The 20099-nt window shown below is 33.1% G+C and overlaps 1 protein-coding gene and 1 long non-coding RNA gene across 2 annotated transcripts; one reads left to right on the forward strand and one right to left on the reverse strand.

The window, feature by feature from the left end:
- Window positions 1–5102: 5102 nt before the first annotated feature.
- Window positions 5103–6150, reverse strand: LOC136270646 (uncharacterized). The gene is made up of 2 exons (XR_010708496.1): window positions 5892–6150; window positions 5103–5801 (listed from the first exon to the last, which is right to left on the reverse strand). It is a non-coding gene; the product is annotated as an uncharacterized lncRNA (long non-coding RNA).
- Window positions 6151–6969: 819 nt separating this feature from the next.
- On the forward strand, window positions 6970–19877 carry LOC105319636 (SH3 domain-binding protein 2). The gene is made up of 14 exons (XM_066067911.1): window positions 6970–7118; window positions 9231–9317; window positions 10725–10827; window positions 11301–11421; window positions 12580–12656; window positions 12850–12995; window positions 15062–15256; window positions 15459–15523; window positions 15689–15717; window positions 15986–16070; window positions 18187–18257; window positions 18415–18478; window positions 18636–18689; window positions 19125–19877. Exons 1-14 carry the CDS (start codon window positions 7079–7081, stop codon window positions 19266–19268), a joined length of 1281 nt encoding a protein of 426 aa, XP_065923983.1. The 5' UTR covers window positions 6970–7078; the 3' UTR covers window positions 19269–19877.
- Window positions 19878–20099: the final 222 nt, after the last annotated feature.

Below are 20099 nucleotides of genomic sequence, written 5' to 3' on the forward strand. Positions count from 1 at the left end.
ACTCTTCTTAATTCTTCTCGTAAAATTTACTTCTGACTGTGATGTGATAGAATGTAAATTAATGTTTACCAAACGCCTTAACTGTAACAAAGAATAAGAACATCAAAGTAATCAATTGTAGCTTTAGGAAATAAAAAGGCTGGATTGAAGAACAATGGTTTCAGCTCCACATATAGAGTTAATGGCAATCACATAACAATATTAGCGGATTGATGCTGGTGAATAAATGGTAGTTAACCAAGGCAATGGTCAGCTTAGGGATACAGAAATATTCTCTGACTGAATGATTTATTCGTGTAAATAATTTAGGAGGGTCATGTTCGCAACATGTAAAATATACATTTTACATCAACATATGAAATATACATTTTACATCAACATGTAAAATATACATTTTACATGGTGATAATATCAGAAATCATCCAACGTTACCGCCTTTTAAAAGTTCACAATACATGTGTATACAAAGCGAATCTGATCGGATGATCGGGTGGAGTTACGTTATATTTTAGGAAAGATTAGCGAATTTGCCTATTATGATTATGCATGTATACATTATTATAAAAGTAAATGATATTTGTAAACAGTAAACACTTATACAGTATATATCATATGTACGTACATATATATATGTACATAGAATTGTTCTCTATTTATTTTATATCTTTATGTTCCAGTATACATTCCATTGTTTTTTTTCTGTCATAGCAACTTGCTAATAATGTCTGAAAAACTTTTAAAAATAAGTTTGACAATTAAAGTGAATAAAGGGCGCGAGTGGAAATATACATATCCTCTGATGATTACACCGCAGTGGCGTCGGAAGCAAATTGAAAGAAGGGGGGGGGGGGTAGACTTATCAAATATCTTGACAAGCAACAAAAAGGTATAGTTAGGCTATGTATAAAATTTCAACAACAAAAAACCCACCCCAGCCCCTCACCCGGTTCCGACGACTATGCACCAATATGGATTGATTATAATTTCAAGTAAATTTTGAATAAATTAACTACATGATTATCTTTGAAATTTTTATGTTTTGAGGTGAACATATTATAGATCTATACATGATCCTTTGATCTACCCTAGTGCATTTAGTGACATCAGTTCCCCTATCCCCGAGTACCCAAACTCCGTCACCATAAGCAGAAAACCTCCCGCTTTTCTCTGTAAATTATTTTTTGTGGTTTATGTTATTTGCAATCACTTAATATGACCTGAAACATTATTATTTAAAAAATTATTTACAAAAATATTTTTATTACTTTTCAAATAAGCCCTCTGAGTACGACGTTTATCACACGTGCTATCATAACTTATGAACCTATCTCCGTCACCCACATGCTCTATGATATGCCAGGGAATAAAGACACATTAAAAATTTAGTTTAAACTCAATTTGTATCTAGGCCAAGTTATAAAAAGTAAAAATAGTGCAGAAGATTTGAACGGTATTTAATTTCAAAATGAAATGATCGCCAGAATTAATAGAAAATGGGTCTTTGTAACTTTTCAGAATGTTTGGATGCCGTTTGATTTCTGTCCTTACATATTTCAAATATTTCATATCTTTAATCAATATAATAATGATTATATTATTTATTTATTACAATTTTTTTCATAAATGTAGCGTATTCAAAAAGCGGAAAATCGTTTATATCTTTACCCTGTGTATGGCATCAGCAATTTGACGTTACATGTATCAACACTTAATGTAGTGCACAAACGCTAATTGCGGACTGAAAAATTATATAAATAACCTTAATCAAAAATGCATTCCATGTGAAATGTTTCATCTTGACCTATTTAAAAATAAATGACCAACATAAATGATCGAATGGGCCCGTATGTCAGAAATATCGATATTTATTGCACCCGTGAAAAAGTGTTAGCTGATTTCACGAAATTAATGTTGCATAAAAGGAACAAGATGTAATTTTGTTATGTGGCGTCAAATTGCATAACATTTGTCTGCATATACCTTACACCTTTATGATAAATAAGACTTGAAAAAACATTATATTTTGTCAGAGGAAGGATTTCTCTTCTAAGGAATATACAGCAGATCATTTTGTAAAGGACGACGATAATTCAATTTTGCTCTAATTAAGGCTTCTCAACGGCTTTTCCCACAAAAATATGGCAAACAGAAATTAAAAAACCATGATATTTTTCGTCATTTTAGTAGAAAATAAGAAAGAAGCTTCTTAGCGCCCCCCCCCCCACTTTTTCTGCAAAGTTGGACATATCTACATGTATCAGGCACATAGCACCAGGGAGCCCCCCCCCCCCCCCCCCACACTTTTTCTCGCAGCAAACATTAATTTTTAAATTTACATATAACAAATTAGAAGTATCACGAAGTTCCCCGATTAAATTGACGGGACAGTAAATAACGAGTGACCCTAATATGAACAAAGTTTATTAATGTATATGATAATGAAACATAATATGCATATATGAAAAAAGAGACGATGAATTTGGTATGCTTCTTCATAACGCAAACCAAATCACAGTATAATGATATTAAGAAATACATGTATAAGCGGCTCGTGGGCCTCATTGCTCACACGGCATTAACGGTTGACCTTATCGGAGTTGTCAGCATTTGTATTGATATGGTTATTTGCTCAGTCTTGTTGATTGTGTATCGATAAGGCATTAAGCCTGATATCATTATTATGCATGCATTGAAGATTACATGTATTTCATTATGTTTACGGGTTTGGTGCTTGTTGTAAATGGGGAAGTATCACGATTGGATATATAGCGCGGTGATAGGGGTGATGGATCCAAATCCCGATAACAAAAACTCGGACCCTCCTACTAACCCCCCCCCCCAAAAAAAAAGAGGGGGAAATGGATGATTTGTACACGTATGGATGGATGAACATGTATATATGGATGATTTGTACACATATGGATGGATGAACATGTATATATGGATGATTTGTACATGTATGGATGATGTGTACATGTATGAATGGGTGTACATGTATATGGATGATATGTACATGTATGGATTTGTACATGTATGGATGATTTGTACATGTATGGATGGATGCACATGTATAAATGGACGATTTGTACACGTATGAATGGATGTACATGTATATATGGATGATTTGTACATGCATGGGTGATGTTTATAGATGATGTGTACATGTGTATGGATGATGTGTACATGTATATGGATGATATGTTCATGTATGGATGATGTGTACATGTATGGATGATTTGTACATGTATGGGTGATGTGTATAGATGATGTGTACATGTATGGATAATGTGTACATGTATGAATGATGTGTACATGTATGGATGATTTGTACATGTATGGATGATTTGTATATGTATGGATGGGTGTACATGTATATATGGATGATTTGTACATGTATGTGGTTGATGTGTACATATATGTGGATAATGTGATGAACTACGGCATGTGTATGGGGGGTTAATTAATACATGAAGAACGCAAAAAATGTCGAATAATTGAAATATGTGAACTAGTCATGTATGGATGATTTGTACATGTATTGGTGATGTGTACATGTGTATGGATGATGTGGACATGCGTGTGGATGATGTGTACATGTATGGACGATTTGGACATGTATGGATAGTGTATACATGTATATATGGATGATTTGTACATGTTTAGATGATGTGTACATGTATATGGATGATGTGATGAACTACGGCATGTGTATGGGGGGTTAATTAATACATGAAGAACGCAAAAAATGTCGAATAATTGAAATATGTGAACTAGTCATGTTAATGTATACCCATAGATGCAGTCGTAAAATTTATCTACAACATTATCTTTGTACTTAGAATTATGAACACACTTCACAGAAAATAAAACACCAAAAACATCTGTATAGATAATACAATTTTTAATAATTTCCTAAACTTCATATTCATAATTCCGGCACATAAATATCATTCTCCTGCCAAAGATCAAGCACTTTTGATGGTCAAATTATTGATCATCAATTAAATTGAGTTTGAAATCATTGCACTTTTATAAAATATAAACAGCATTGATTTAAAGTATTTTCATTATTAAGTGCGTGTATTTTACTCTCCCCATGCATTCCATAGTTTAAAATGAAATCCATTTATTTCTCTTATCTATGTAGATAAAGTCAACATGCCTAATGCGTTGCTAAAACATCTTTAACATGGCGCTATACATGTGCATGCCTCGAGTACTTGATAATAACAAGAAGTGTTTATAAAAGTCTATACAATATCTCATGTTCCGATTCCTTTTCATTTTCGAAGAAATACCGGTAGGATATATATACAGACCAATCAAACCGAGTCATTAAAAGCCCCTTTGATGAAGTTGGAGGTTTCTATATAGGTCGATGATTTGCTTGACATTAAAAGCAACAGATGTTCCCTAGCCACCCCACCCCCCCCCCAAAAAAAAAATGATAACGATATAAATAAGTATTCACTATTCATTAACCATTTATTAATAGTGGCAAGCATTGGTCCACTCATAACCTATTCATCCATCATCCATCTATCCATTTATCTATCCATCTGATCCATTCGTTCATCCATCCATCCATCCATCTATCTATCCATCTGATCCATTCGTGCATCATCCATCCATCCATTTGATCCATTTGTTCGTCCATCCAGCTCTCAACTACTTCTGACATAAACTACATGTAACAGAACATTAAAGTGTGTGCAAGTGAAAATTTAGTAAATATACGTGTATACTATAATTGCTTTATGTCACGCCCCATGAGGCCCTAATTTCGAAATAAGTATTATTAATATCACAAATATTTCGCTTTAAAGTTGTCCGAAACAACTGCATGATATGCGAAGGAGATTGAGTACTTCCGCTGTAATGCTTTATCTTATTTGCGTTTCTTGTCAATTGGTATAATTGTATTTCTCGATGTGAAAGTGTTTCGAATTTCCATTAGTTTTAATTGGTTTGACTTTGTCATGTAATAGTTACGGATTTCCCAAATAGACAAAGAGGCTCTTCTGTATTTCTGTATTAACTGAGTGTGAGGATGTGTGATTATGCATCCTGATGAACTTACATAAATCAACAGAACAAATATGAAATTTTTAACAAAATATTTAATAACAAAATAAAATAAAATTAAACAGAAAATTCAACGAGAAAAAACCAAACAAACAAAAATATACAAATTAAATAATGAAATGAAGGAAAAGTCTATATAGTCAGTCCGGTTCCGGAGCACGTGGTGTTTAAGAACCCTCAGTTGAACACGTGGTTACAGTCAGGTTTAGGTATATCGGCAACCACCAGAACTAAGTTGAAGTACATGTAGAAAGTTCACATGCTGCACGGGTCTATCGAGGCTTCATTAGACGAAAGTTTTCCTTGGAAATGTAAATAACCCATGGCCTCGTCCACGCTGATTGGAGGTTTCTTTCAATAAACTCAATAAACAGAATATAAGTTTTCAAATGACACAAATTATATAAATATCAAACTTTCACAATGTTAAGTTAAAGCACGTATCTGCATTGACGATTATAAATTGGTAAAACTGCGAGGATCACCCTCAGGTATAAATTCAAAAGTAGTTTTAGAGATGTGTCGAAAGGGCCGCCGTAGTTCACTCACTCACTGTAGAACAGCGGTCTCTATAAATTATCCCATGAAAATGGAAACGGCTACTCATAAATACAGGAGCTGGAAATATTTCAGCACCCAGGAACCCTCCTTCCCTGACAGGTATTGACGTTCTGTAGGGACGGGGAAATTTACAGCAAAACAAGGCAGAAAAGACCCTAATAAAATAAACAAAAAGAAAAACATACTACCGAAAACCTATTCAAACACGTGTGGTTAAAACGTACAAAAATGGGTTGTTTAAATACCTGATGTTTTTCTAAAACAGGCCCCTGAGCACTAGACGGGATGACGACCACGTCTATCGGCTGATGTTCCCGGGTACTACCCGTGCATACTTTTACCAACTATTTAAGGTATCAACGAGGGGCTCCCCACAGGATTGATATGTTACCACGGTAACCAAGGGTCAAAGTATTAAAACAAGGGGCTCTCCAAAGGATAAACCGAAAAGGTGAACCAAGGGGAATTATAATTATACACAACGAATTTTAGTTTGTTACACTGAGAATTGACGTTAACTTATCAGACTTCCTTATAGTGAAGTAGAGACTGTATACAATCATAAGTACAGTTTATGGCGGAGAGAAGATAGAATGAGCATAATCATTCATGAATTGCTAGAAGCACATACAAGGAAATATATATAATCGTTTGTTACCATGGAGAGAGAGAACGAGAGACAGACAGAGAAAAAATGTGTGAGAGAGAGAGAGAGAGAGAGAGAGAGAGAGAGAGAGAGAGAGAGAGAGAGAGAGAGAGAGAGAGAGAGAGAGAGAGAGAGAGAGAGAGAGAGAGAGGGGTACGTTGTTATTACATTTGAGTGATATGCAACTAAAACATTGCATAACTAATTAATTTATTTTTTCGTTACATAGTGAGTATCTCGACACAGTGTCTGACGAAAAACGCCCATGAAATCATTTACGATTTGTTTTTCTGATGTGGGCTTCTGACATAAACTTCTTCTTTTCACCTAATAATAAAAACAATAATTCATTGTATTTATAAAAGCACCAACTGAGATTTCGTATAATAATAAAGTAGAATCATCATATTATCTCTCTCTCTCTCTCTCTCTCTCTCTCTCTCTCTCTCTCTCCCACCATAGACAATATTCTTTAACTGTAAGATGAGGCGTCATGCTTTGCATGTGCTTGATTTCAACAATACTTTTGAAATTAGATACACGCCTTGAAGTGTAGAAAAATAAAATACGGAAATATGAAGTACTAGATTGGTTTGTCTTATTGTGACAGTATTTGATTTTATCGTGATGTTTGTGAATTTCTTTCGTGATTGTTTAATTAATTTTGTTAATTTGCTTGTACGTGTTTTTTTGTTTTTTTTTTGGTGTTTACTAAAGCTATACATGTACTTATATACCTATATGATTTATTTTATAGGCAGAATAAGAATGTAAAAAAGACGAGAGATGTCAGAACATAAGATTCCTCAACCGTTAGATAATATCGGTAAGTTTTTTTTATTCTTACAAAAATAATGGTATAAAAAATTATCAGATTCACTCCACCAATCACATGCCATATATATATACTGCCTCAAGACTCACTTGTATAATGTTTAATCGTTGATTCCTGTACATGCACGGGGAAATCATTATAGAATTTGTTATGGCTGAATTGTTACAAATTTCGTGTCCCCCCCCCCTCCGGCCACCCTCAATCATTATCGAGTGAACATCCTCAACGAAATAGAAGTGAATTCTTAAATTTAATAATTATATTTTATTATTCTTGCAAATCAAAATAAATGTCTCGTTATTGATTTAGCTCACCTGAGCCGAAAGCGAATGGTTTTTAGTCAGGCTTTGCTGAAAGCAAACCTGGCTATATATTCATGCAAATTGCAAGTGTTTCTATGAATACCACTAGTGCAAAGGTAAACATAAAAACCAACTTTTCACAGAGAAACACGTTTTGTTTTTTATTTTTATTTCCAATTTTTAATCTTTTACATGTACCCGGTAAGTTTGTTCTTTCCAACCACTTGGTCTGTTGAACGTTGAACTTCACTTGATGCAAAGCGTCTTTTTTATTAATTGCGATGATTAATTAAAACATGACAACAACAAAGACGTTATAACAAATTCACACTCAGACCGATATCAGGTTATCTCCCTTATCCTAAAGTTGTATAATAAACCGACCGGATATAAGTAATAATCGACCGTCCCCGGCCCCTCGCTATAACTGTATTTTGCGGTAACTTCTTTTATGTTTTTATGTTTGCTCAAAGGAAAACCTGTATCTGTCGTCAAGAGAATAATATTTGAAAAGGAGTGCAATTTTGTAAAAAAAAAAAAAAAAAAAAAAAAAAAAATTCTAGATAAGCAAACGCCGATGTGTGGAATATGATAGACTTTGATTTCTTTATTAAAACAAATACTTAAGATATGATATTTTTAAATTTGACTTAAATTTGTTTCATCGTTTAATATTCGAGCTAATATAAAATTCAAAGAACTAATATTTCTTGCATTTTTACGAATGAAATTATGCGATGCATTCATTTTGGATATACATGTATTTAATTTCATTGCCCAGCGTGTATTAAAATAATCACACTATTTCGAGAGATAAATTGCAATTGTTGGGGAGATGAGCAATACGGCCCATGGGCCTCTCTTAATCATGCTCTTCCAAGAAACAGTTTTCTTCCAACATCCGATGGTTCTGATTCATCAATAGACGTTTGTTTGGTCCTGTCTTTCTTCCTCTTCCTCCAAATACTTAAACAGAGTCTATGTTTCCCATTGAATCAGTACTTTTCTTGCTGTACTTCTTTTTTGTTCCTACGTACATTAAGGATGTTAGTTTCAAATTTTTTTTAAAAGGTCATTTTGGTGATCATTATATTTATCAACATTATATCTATATTTATCACTCGTTTCCCCGAAAGTGCGATGACTGTATATAACCTATCTATTATAATACATTCTTGTTTAACGCCGTGTAAACCGATTACTGAATATCAGTAGCAGACGACTAGTAACAACAATTGTCCATGATAAGAAACATATATACATGTTACAATACAACATCTCGAAAAAGCGCGGGAATTGAATGGAAATCTCCAGTAATTAGAGGTCCTAATATTAATTTGTTATTAATACGATACTGATAAGAAAACTATCATTTTCGTCGGGTTTATTCTCTGCATTTACTTTTATCGAGGGAAATTTACATTTCATAACTTTATTACTGATTTCTTTTATCTATGTAATAAACTATAGCCCCTGTAAACAACTGTTTTGCTCGACCCAGGAACGGATGTGTTGTTCTCGGTCTCTGGTCCGATATCGGGTAAAAAAAACCAGCTGCTGTCAATATCTGTATAGTGTATCGATATATCGTTACAATATATCGTTACAAGATATTTTCTTGAGATATCATAAATTGTTACCGGATATTGTTACAAAACATTCTTAGAGATATCGTTGTGTGATATCGTTGCGTTATATACATACTACTAGTAGATATTGCTTGAGATATTCTTATGAAATATTGACTGTTAAAAGATATCGTTCTGGGATATTGTTACAAGCTATCTGCTTCTGTCTGCAGGTTGTCAGGATCTGCTACAAGAAGATTACAGTCACTGCGGCTGGCTGAGGAAGCAGAGCTTTATCAACAGAGTTGGCAAATTCCGCTGTAAGTGTAATATCCACTTCAATTAGTACTTGATAAAAGTTACACTACATCTGTGTTATACAAGAGCATGCTATGTTATGTACTAGTACTAGTACTAGTACCATGTTATGTACAGTACTAAGAGTTCTTGTCATAGTAAGACTCAGTGCAGTGTAACAAAGCGATTGGTACAATAACATTGCGTAAGCTTACGGTATGTAATTAGAGAGTTTCAGAGGCCCATGGGCTTTAACGGTCACCTGAGTAAGGCATAGCAATTTGATGTACATTATATTCAATACAGTTAATGTTGCAGGGTTAGGGTTAAGATATCTTAACAGTACTCAGGATATCAGGATAAATTCAGGACTTTTTCTTCTTTCTTTCTTTCTTTCTTTCTTTCTTTCTTTCTTTCTTTCTTTCTTTCTTTCTTTCTTTCTTTGGGGGTATAACAATCTTTAAGATGTCTTATGTAAATGCACCCTAAGGCTAGCACATAAATAAATATGCATACCGCCGTTTTTTAAGTTTATTATTGACAATCAAGAAAAAGGAATACCTATGGAATGGAGATGGAGGGAGGGGGGGGGGGTAGATAATAAACCTTATACCAGTAAAATGTCAACCTGTCTCGAGTTTCATATAGTTACGTATATCCTCTGGCACAAGTAAGGTATTGTAAACACGTGTTTGTAGTTACGTGAACATACACAGTTTGCTGTTAGGGTTAAGATATCTTAACAGTACTTAGGATATCAGGATACATTCAGACTTTTTCTTTCTTTCTTTTTTTTGGGGGGTGGGGGGGGAGGGGGGTTAATAATCTTTAAAATGTCTTGCGTTGTCTTAGATCCTAAGGCTAGCACGCCGTTTTTTAAGTTAATTATTGACAACCAAGAAAAGGGAATACCTATGGAATGGAGATTGGGGGGGGGGGGTTGGATAATAAACCTTATACCAGTAAAATGTCATCCTGTCTTGAGTTTCATAGTTACGTATATCCTCTGGCATAAGTATAAGGTATTGTAAACACGTGTTTGTAGTTACGTGAACATACACAGATTGCTGCAGAAAATTAAGGAAAATTTAAGCATTTTCAAGGATGTTTATTATTTCTTTCATTTACTTAATACGGGTACAATTCAAATTACTTCCTTTTCCACATGGTTTCCACAATGTAATTAGAACTCTCAATGAAATGTTTAAAACATAATCATTGCATCCTTGAACAACAATTATACTAGCTACCACACTGTGCACAATGCGTGCTTTTGTCTGCTGTTAAACTATACAGTGTATATATCTTTTATGAGTAAAATTCTTAACATATCCAACCACAGCAAAAAAATGTCCAATTTAGTGTGGCTCAAATCTGAAAAAAAATCTTTATTGTGTTTTCTTTTTCAATATTGCATTGCGATTACGCAGGGCCTCAGATTTACATGGTGCTAAGCGGAGGATGTATTTATTACTTTAAAAATGAATACAGCACCCGTCCTGCCGGGAAATTCACACTGTATGGCTACAATACGTAAGTACAGTAAAGAATCTAAATCGTATGTTGTCTGTAATTTATTACTAGTGTAATTCGTAAGTTATTCACATTTGATGAACTAATATTCATGTACAACTGGTAGAAGTATTTAATACAACTTTTAAGATTTTTACTTGTAATTTGTAACTACTATGCTTAATAACCTACATGTATTTGCCTCTGTGGCCTCGTTGGTTGATAAAAATCATATACCGGTATATATCAATTTGAAAGTTATTTTTATATTGTCCACACTTATTGTGTGTTCAGCGACTGCCCGCTATATACATGTACATAACCCTTTGAAATTTCATGTTATCGTTTACATGTGTATTTACTTGTAAAACTCTGAAATGATTACATGTTGACTAACAGTTTATAAGTTAACAAATCTATCTATAAAATTAAATTTCAACAAACCGCTTATCACCATAAATATTCCCAATTTTAAACTGCCACCTTTTCTTCAGGGTCAGTAGAGCACAGGAAAAGGTTTCCCCCAAGGTGGCCCCCTTTGCCTTTAAGGTTGTCCATGCCTCACCAAATTATAAAACCTACTTCTTTGCTGCTGGATCTGAGAAAGAAATGAAGGCAAGTCTCTCTCTCTCTCTCTCTCTCTCTCTCTCTCTCTCTCTCTCTCTCTCTCTCTCTCTCTCTCTCTAAAAAGAAAGAAAAAAAAACAAATAAAAAAAACAAAACAAAAAGAAACAAAACAAAATCAAAACAAAACAAACGAAAAAAAAACCAAACACCATAACAAACCAAACAAAAATCAAACAAAATAGGAAAAAAAACATTATACAACCTGCGTTTACTGAACTGCATTAGATATATTGCAAAATTGGGTGATTTTATCGGTTTGGAAATGCTTTACTTTCTTTACTGTAAAACGAACTGTAAAAGTTCATAAATTTGCTCAATTAAATTCATGCCTCCAAATTTATTAGCAATCTTCCTTACCAATTGAATGGCATTTGATTAATAAGTAATTAGACTTCTAAATATTTTTAATCATGCATGATTATATGTATCAGCAGTCTAAAAGTAGCGAAAAATTCGCTAAATATGATGACCGCTAAGTCAACCTTTACACGCCGCATCAAACAGTTTTTTACAATGTTCAGGAAACCTTAGATTGTGTTTTGGTCATAATGATAAACTTTAAAAATGGATCTTTCTAATAAATTCAATGGCATTTTTGATTGGATGTTCTATATTTATTCTTGGTAGTAACTGAGTGTTGTGCTTCATTAGGCCAAATTGTTAAGAAAGTTGGCACATTTCATGCGCATAGACATGCGCATGTGCATTGGCCAGTCACCAACATACGCTTTTTAGGTTGCCACATCACGTGAGGTTTTTTTTCTGAATACGGGAAATCAGCATGTGTCCAATTGTACTTTAAACTAACGCAAAATATACCATTGTACGTAGAATTAAATTTGCTGACATTTTTACATTATATTTTTATCATTTAAACAATTTTTGTGTCCCATTAGTGAATGCTGGTTTTCGAGTGTATTAATTACCACGCGGTGTAAAGGTTTTAAGCAATGTTTCAATTATGTAATTATTGAAAATTAAAGACAAATTTTTATCGCAGACATAGACACTAGAAAAATGTAAATATAGATTTTAAAACGTACCAACATGTATTCGAATATTGATGCATTTGCTACATTTCGGATTGCTTGCCATTAAATAGTGAAATAAATCAATTATTTCTTAATTATTTTTTTTTATTTTCAGGAATGGATGAAGCATATTAAAAGTCAGCTAGTCAAAGCTAATGGCCAGAAGTCAGATAACTACTATTACACGTATAAGTAAGTTTTTAAATGTTATATGTGACATATGGATCCAACTGAAAGGTCGCAGCAAATTTCCTAAAGAAAAGGGGAGGGGCTTTAAATAAATTAGTCTTAATCGCGGCTTAAAACACTTGTTTTATTTTGATTCATTGTGTCTTATGAAACAAATTATGAAAGAAGTAAAACAATTTGAGTTTCCTGTCTTCAGGAGAGCCGGGAAACAGGCGGCCGCGGAAGAGGACGACAAATCGATGACGTATCAAGAAATTGAAACTGACATCTATGGTGACACTAATGCCTTCAAAGTCACGAGTGACTACGCACTCAAATTTAAATTAAAGGGAAAGGATGATGGTGAGACAATTGAAAAATAGTAGTTTATTTACATAAAAATAATAATATAACATTTAAAGATATCTTAAACCTACACGCTTATTTTGGTAGCTGATACGATATTTCATCGAAGCGCAATTTGCTAATTACAGAAATTAATCATGATTTTTGAACTCCAAAAATCAGGTCATATATTTTTGGATAAAAATTTGTTTTATGAAGCATTTTAAAACTTTTGCTGAGGTGAATATTTAAGTTTATTACAGTGAATGAGAGAAAAAATACAGTTTATGTTGCAAGGTCATGATGATTGCATTTAATTTTACAATTTAATTTATGGCTGTGAATGTAACAAGAACATTACACTAAATTTACAATGGCATAACAGAGACTGTTTGTTCCAATAACATATCATTTATTATACAATCTTTTATATTGGCGAATGTTACTAGTTATCAAATATGAAAGTATTTAGTGTAAGTTAATGTGGTGAAGTTACAATAAGGACGTGACATGAATGTTAAAACGTCATTAGGGTAATTGTTACAAGATAATTACTGAAAATCTTCTAAGGTGATTACTGAAACTGTTATTTTTGTAACGGTTACAAGATAATTACTGAAACTATTGTAAGGTAATTACTTAAACTGTTACAATGTTATTTTTGTAACTGTTACAAGATAATTAATGAAACTGTTGTAAGGTAATTACTGAAACAGTTACAAGGTCGTCAGAGTAACTGTTACAAGATATTTACTGAAACTTTTTAAGATATTACTGAAAATGTTATTATTGTAACTGTTACAAGATAATAACTGAAACCAGGCTTGGGGTAATGCTAAATGTAATGGTAATGCATTGCAATGCATTACATTTTTTCAAAGTAATGCTAGTAATGTGTAATGCCACAAAATTAGCATTACAAGTAATGGTAATGTAATTCATTACTTTCCAAAATCTAGTGTAATGCTAGCATTACATGGCATTACTTTGCATTATTTATTTATTATTTATTACATTTTTTCTATTATTGCACTTAATACATCCTAAGATAAAGATCGTCAAACAGTATTTTTCGGTCCAAGCTTCGACTGTTCTTGTAAAACATTTATTTAGTATAGCTGGGAAGATTTTCAAACTAACAGGATGCGGTTAAAAGATGAACCCTTTGAAACTTCGATCATAAAGTGCAACAGCAATCTATTGTCTTGAGTTGTCCTCAGTAGAAAGAAATACGATTTAAGAATATTAAAAAATATAACTTGGAAAAATCATGTTTAATTATAAACTTATACACTTAAGTGTCCAAAATTATAAAGATTTGTGTCATCTGGGGAAATATCTCTATTCAGCTTTTAATAACCGCAACTTTATTCCATAAATTGTTTTTTGTTATGCATGTAATTCTGTGTCTCTATTTCGTATCTGACATTGTATCATGGCAAATGTCTATAAATATATAAATATCTATATATATTTAACTTATTTAATGTTCATAATGCCACAATATAATTATATATTGAGCAAATAAAGAATGACTCTTGTATACATGTAGTCATTGAATTTGAACCTGATACTGAGCATGAACCTGAAGATATGTTAAAGAGTGTTTTATATTTGAAACATTTGCAAAAACTCTTTCATAGCTTTACTTTAAAAAAAAAGTAATGGTAATGGTAATGCATTACTTTACTCATGTAATGCATTACTTCAAGAAAATCAAGTAATGGTAATAGTAATTTAATGCCCAAATTCATGAAGTAATGGTAATGTAATGCATTACTTTACAATGTAATTCGCTCCAAGCCTGACTGAAACTGTTGTAAGGTAATTACTGAAACTGTTACAAGGTTATCAGAGTTACTGTAAGAAGGTAATTACTGAAACTGTTTCAATGTCACTATAGTGACTGTTTTAACTGTCCATGTTATTACGACATTTTCAACTACTGTAACTTTAATAAGATAATAATTTAGTCAAAATTAATTGTAATTACTTAGTCCGCGTTCTACATGAATTATAAAATATACTTTTACTAATACCAGTTGAATTTCAAATTAAATATCATTTTGGATTCTATTGCTTAGTATCCGATGACGAGGATATATCGGTCCCCGCCCCTCCACCCCCGCGCCGGATACCGAACAAGGATGCATACAAGGAGCGACCCCCGGCCCCACTCCCCGGCGAGGACGCCAATAAACCGGCACTTCCCACTACCGACATACCCTCAGTACCACCCAGGCAAACCGGAAGGGACGTCTCGGCCAAACCCGCCAAAGGTACAATGTGGTCACGTGGTTGTAAAAAAGTTTTCAGAAATAGATGTATGGATGTTGGACTCATAATCAAAAAATCTTTTAATGTACATCAGTAGCATCTAGATGAATAACACAACATGTAGTAATTCAGATTGTATGAACTTATACACAAAAAACAAGCATACAAACATTTACTTCGTTTTATCGTCATTTTTCCATGCAGAAAATGAACACAGGAATGGACAAAGGCCGAGGAGACAATCTGAGGATGCGGTGGCGAAAGTTCACGTATGTCGTAAATAAATGTCATAGTTGTCAAATAGGAAAATGCACTTAATTATCACAATTTTTCATGCGTTTGCCGACATTATATTAATATATTTGGATTTGAACCATGTATCAAATTTGATACACATTATGATTATCTTACATACGTTTATTTTTTTCTTGCAGAAAGAATTAACAGAAGCTCTTTCAAATAGGTAGGTTTGTGAGTGGATTTTACGTGTGTTGTATGTATTTTTTAATGATTGTGAACAGTTATATCTTAGAATGTTGTTCGAAATTTTGACTAAAATTGATGAAAACTTAACGCAACTGTCAGTCTCACTTGGTACTGAAATTTAATTTGAAATTGAATTGTCTCTGTTTAGCATTATAGTGAAGAGCATTTAATATAGTAAAAATTCTTAATTAATCTAGACTTAAACGCTGTTAACATAATTACAATGTAATATTGGCATTTTGTAGTCATTCACGTGGTAAAAGAGGATCTAAGGATAAAGAACAGAGTCCGTTCACTGCGAGGAAGATGGCGGAAACCGTTGTAGATGAGGTATGTAACTGACAGTTTGTTTCTGCACTTCAGTGCAGCATCTCTATGTATACTCACATACATTATATTTATATTTTATATAATGAAAGAAATGCAAACAAATTCCGTATAATTTCAGCATCTGTGGTAAAACTTTGACAGAAATCGCTCTTTAATCGGGCGATTTATCAAAAGGCTTTTTTCTTGGAGTTATCTCTCTTATCACAGTGATAATTATATTTGCCTTAAATTTGAATTCTTGTACATTATTTTTTTATGTGTAATGAAGAACGTACTTAAAGAAACAGAGCCTAGATCATTGTTAACTCTTTCCTAGTTTTTAAATGATTGTTAAGAAAAATAATTTATAAAACGATTAAATGGTTATGTATCCCCAATTACTTCCTTATTACAATGTACATGTATGTCCTTATCAAGAGTTCATCTCGTCTTTGTAAAATCATGAATTCCACGGCGAACCGTACGTGCATGTAACAATTTGTTTTGTTATACTTTCAAGTTAAATACTGAAATCTGATTGGTTAAGACGCAGTTCACAATCCGTTATATTACCCTCAGCGTTAGCAACGCACTTAGCAACGGGTAACATTATATAAATAGTGCCTGTTTGGGAGGATAACAGTTGAAATTGACACCCCTCGAAAACCATTGTCAACCGACGTTGTTATACTGAATGTCTTAATTTTTAGGAAAATTTTACTGCTTTTATATAGGAATAACGTGAATTCTACAGCGAACCGTACGCGCATAATTACATTCGCGCATGTAACATTTTTTAATGTTACCCGTTGCTAAGTGCGTTGCTAACGCTGAGGGTAATAGAAAGGATTATGAACTGCGTCTTAACCAATCAGATTTCAGTATTTAACATGAAAGTATAACAACACAAATTGTTACCTGCGCGAAAATTATGCGCGTACGGTTCGCTGTAGAATTCACGCGTCGGTTGACAATGGTTTCCTCGGGGTGTCAATTTCAACTGTTATCCAGGGTTGGCCGGGAAATACCAGTGCTGGGAATTACCGGTGGTAAATACCGGTATTTCCCGTCCCGGTAAATACTACTGATTTTCTCTAACTGGGAAATACAAATTTTTAATATTAATTTCTTTAATTTGTTCAATGTAAAACGTATGTTTGGGATATATAAGATATTAACAATAAGCATGAAAACACAATTTAGCATACTTTGCCATTTCACTGTCAGTTTATGAATCGTAAATTTACCAGATCACCTATTCCCAAAGACTTCTATAGCTGCTAGAGTACAAATTTTAGTCCAGCTTTTTGAACCCCAAGTTTTGTGTTTTACTGATTTATAATTCAAAGCACAAAATAAACTGTTATAATTACTGTAGGTGTTACAAGTAACAATTAAATAATCACACATGTTGTTTTCATAAATAATTGACACTTGACAGTTTTGTGTTCCTGTTTTGGGGAGATATATACTATGAGTGGGGCTAATTGGCTTCTTCTTGGGTGTGTTGCATACTGAGGTAAAGACACAGTCACACTTTAATTTTCATAATTTGGCCAATTTTCACATACATCAAATAACTAGAAAACAGATCTTTTGATATCATGTTTATGATAACTGTATAGATGCACCTATACATGTACCTGACTTAAGTCTTAAAAATGAATAACAATGGTGTATGAATGAACCATGTTTAGAGTATTTATAAGAAGATAACCGATATATTACTGGTCAGTCAAAACTTGATAAAATCAAAGACAATTATAAAATGTCATTGCTGACAAGGTGTACTATTGTCTACATCCCTACAGATTTGATTTAGACTGAGTATGAAGTACTTTAATATGTAGTTTTACTTTATTTCCCAGTATTTCCCGGGAAATACCAGTAATTCCTGGGAATTACCAGTATTTCCCACCGTCCTGGGAAATATGAGTATTTCCCGCTTTTTTGCCAACCCTGGTTATCCTCCCAAACAGGCACTATTTATATAGTGTTGCCCGTTGCCAAGGGTGTTACTAACGCTGAGGGTAATAGAACGAATTATTAACTTTGTCCTAAATCAATCAGATTTCAGTATTTAACATGAAAGTATAATAAAAACATAATACATGTACCTTATTGTTGCTTATTGCAGGATGACGATGAAGAGGATAGTGAGGACTACTGGGAAAATATTTATTATGATGGCAAGGACAAGGCACAAGAGTAAGAGTATTCCGAAATGTCAACTAAATATCAAATGAACTCTACATACGTGTTCATAATGCATCAAAGAAGTAAATATCTTTAGTATTATTGAAAACTTTTGACATGACATTTACATAACTCATGCACCGAGTTGTTGTTTCTATTTTTTAAATAGGATTATAAGAAACATAGGAGATGATGGCGTGTACCTTGTCAGGACAGGAGCAGATGGCGGACAGGTTGGAATTTTTTATTTAGATTAAATGTGAAAAAACAATACACTGTAGTTTAATTCTTATACTTTGAAACCAAGAGAAAATGTTCTCTTGTTACATCAGATTTTTTTTTTATTAAAGTTTGAGTCGTTATGCTGTACTAGTATTTCTATCTCAACAGGTGCTTGTAGTATATGCAGAAAATATGCCAAAGAAATATAAAATTACTAATGAGGTCAGTATAAATCGAGTAAAACGGGTATTATAATAATCATATTGTATTAAATTGGAGATAAATGCATTATTGACTTGACACGTTACTATTTGATAAATAGTTACTTCAGAAAATTCTTTCGTAACATTAGAAGACATATAGGTATATGGTAACCGTTACGCCTTGTTTATCCTTCGGATAAGCTTGCTTTCTTTTTTTTCTTTTTTTTTTGGTTTAAAAATTTTTCATGCAAAATATTATATCCAGATGAATTATTGCTTATATTTTAATTCTTGAACTGGTTCCCATTCAAACTCGTCCGGAAGTTGAAATGTCCAGATGAGCGAGGCTAAACTGAACACTTTCATGTTTCGGTTACAAAGAGGTACTGTCTTTAATAAACTGTTTGCTTGTCACATAACTATGCTAAGAAAAAGTTTTGTTTCTTCATTTCAGAATGGAGAATATTACTTAAAGAAAGATGGCCCGCACGCCGATTCGGTGGAAATGTTAATGTATGAATATTATACAACAGAACTGCCGACAGCCAAAGCGTGTTTAGAAACTCCTTTTAAACTCCACCCTAAATACAAAGGATAGCAAATCAAATTAGGAAATCCCTCGCTGAATTCCCTGCGGACCTTTAAGCTTTTCCAGTGGCCGTGATATCTAATGACTTTTCTGTAGCGTTGATCAGAGTGTATTTTTTTATTATAAGGTTTTCAGGTTTCCTAAATTAGGAAATGATTTTATTTGATTTCTATTAACAGTCATATTTTCAAATCCTTTGAAAATGTGTCATTTGTAATTTTTGACAGTATAAAATTTTGAAAAAATACACGAAAGTCATTACACCGTTTCAGTTTACATTACACTAGTTTGCAAAAGGGTACAAATATCTAAATACAACAATACTAATATGCATAATTAAAATAACAAATTAAGCCAATGACTTTTTTCATTCAGAATATAAAGTATTTCGGGTTAGCAAGGTGCTAGATTGGACAGGTGTTACTTTGTTTATTCTAATTCGTGATTTAATATTAGTTATTTATTTGGTATAAGTACATGTATATATTTGTAATCACCTTATGATTGTTAAATGTCTGAATCTTGTTATAACTTGTATGTAAAGGAATGAATCTTCAGAGAAATTAGTGTAGTGTTCATGAATGATTTATAATAAACAATATACGAATATTTTTTTAATATAGCGTGACGTCTTTTTTTTTTTTTAACAGACAAACCTACATGAAATTCTTAAGACTGGGGGGGGGGGGGAGTCTGAGACATATAAATTTTCGATAAGAATTTTATCATATCGGAAAATTTTGAATTTACTGGTACCGGACCCACCCACCCCCCCCCCCCACCCCGCGAAACGCACCCCACCACACAAACCTCTAGATCCGCGCTTGCATCACTTTCAAG

Source organism: Magallana gigas, chromosome 8, assembly GCF_963853765.1.
Source record: "Magallana gigas chromosome 8, xbMagGiga1.1, whole genome shotgun sequence".
NCBI lineage: Eukaryota > Metazoa > Mollusca > Bivalvia > Ostreida > Ostreidae > Magallana > Magallana gigas.

Coding starts and splice junctions, on each gene's coding strand:
- LOC105319636 (XM_066067911.1), top strand. CDS start 7,079: ATGTCAGAACATAAGATTCCTCAACCGTTAGATAATATCG. Junction 12,657..12,849: donor AACTACTATTACACGTATAA/GTAAGTTTTTAA, acceptor TCCTGTCTTCAG/GAGAGCCGGGAAACAGGCGG. Junction 18,690..19,124: donor AATATAAAATTACTAATGAG/GTCAGTATAAAT, acceptor TCTTCATTTCAG/AATGGAGAATATTACTTAAA.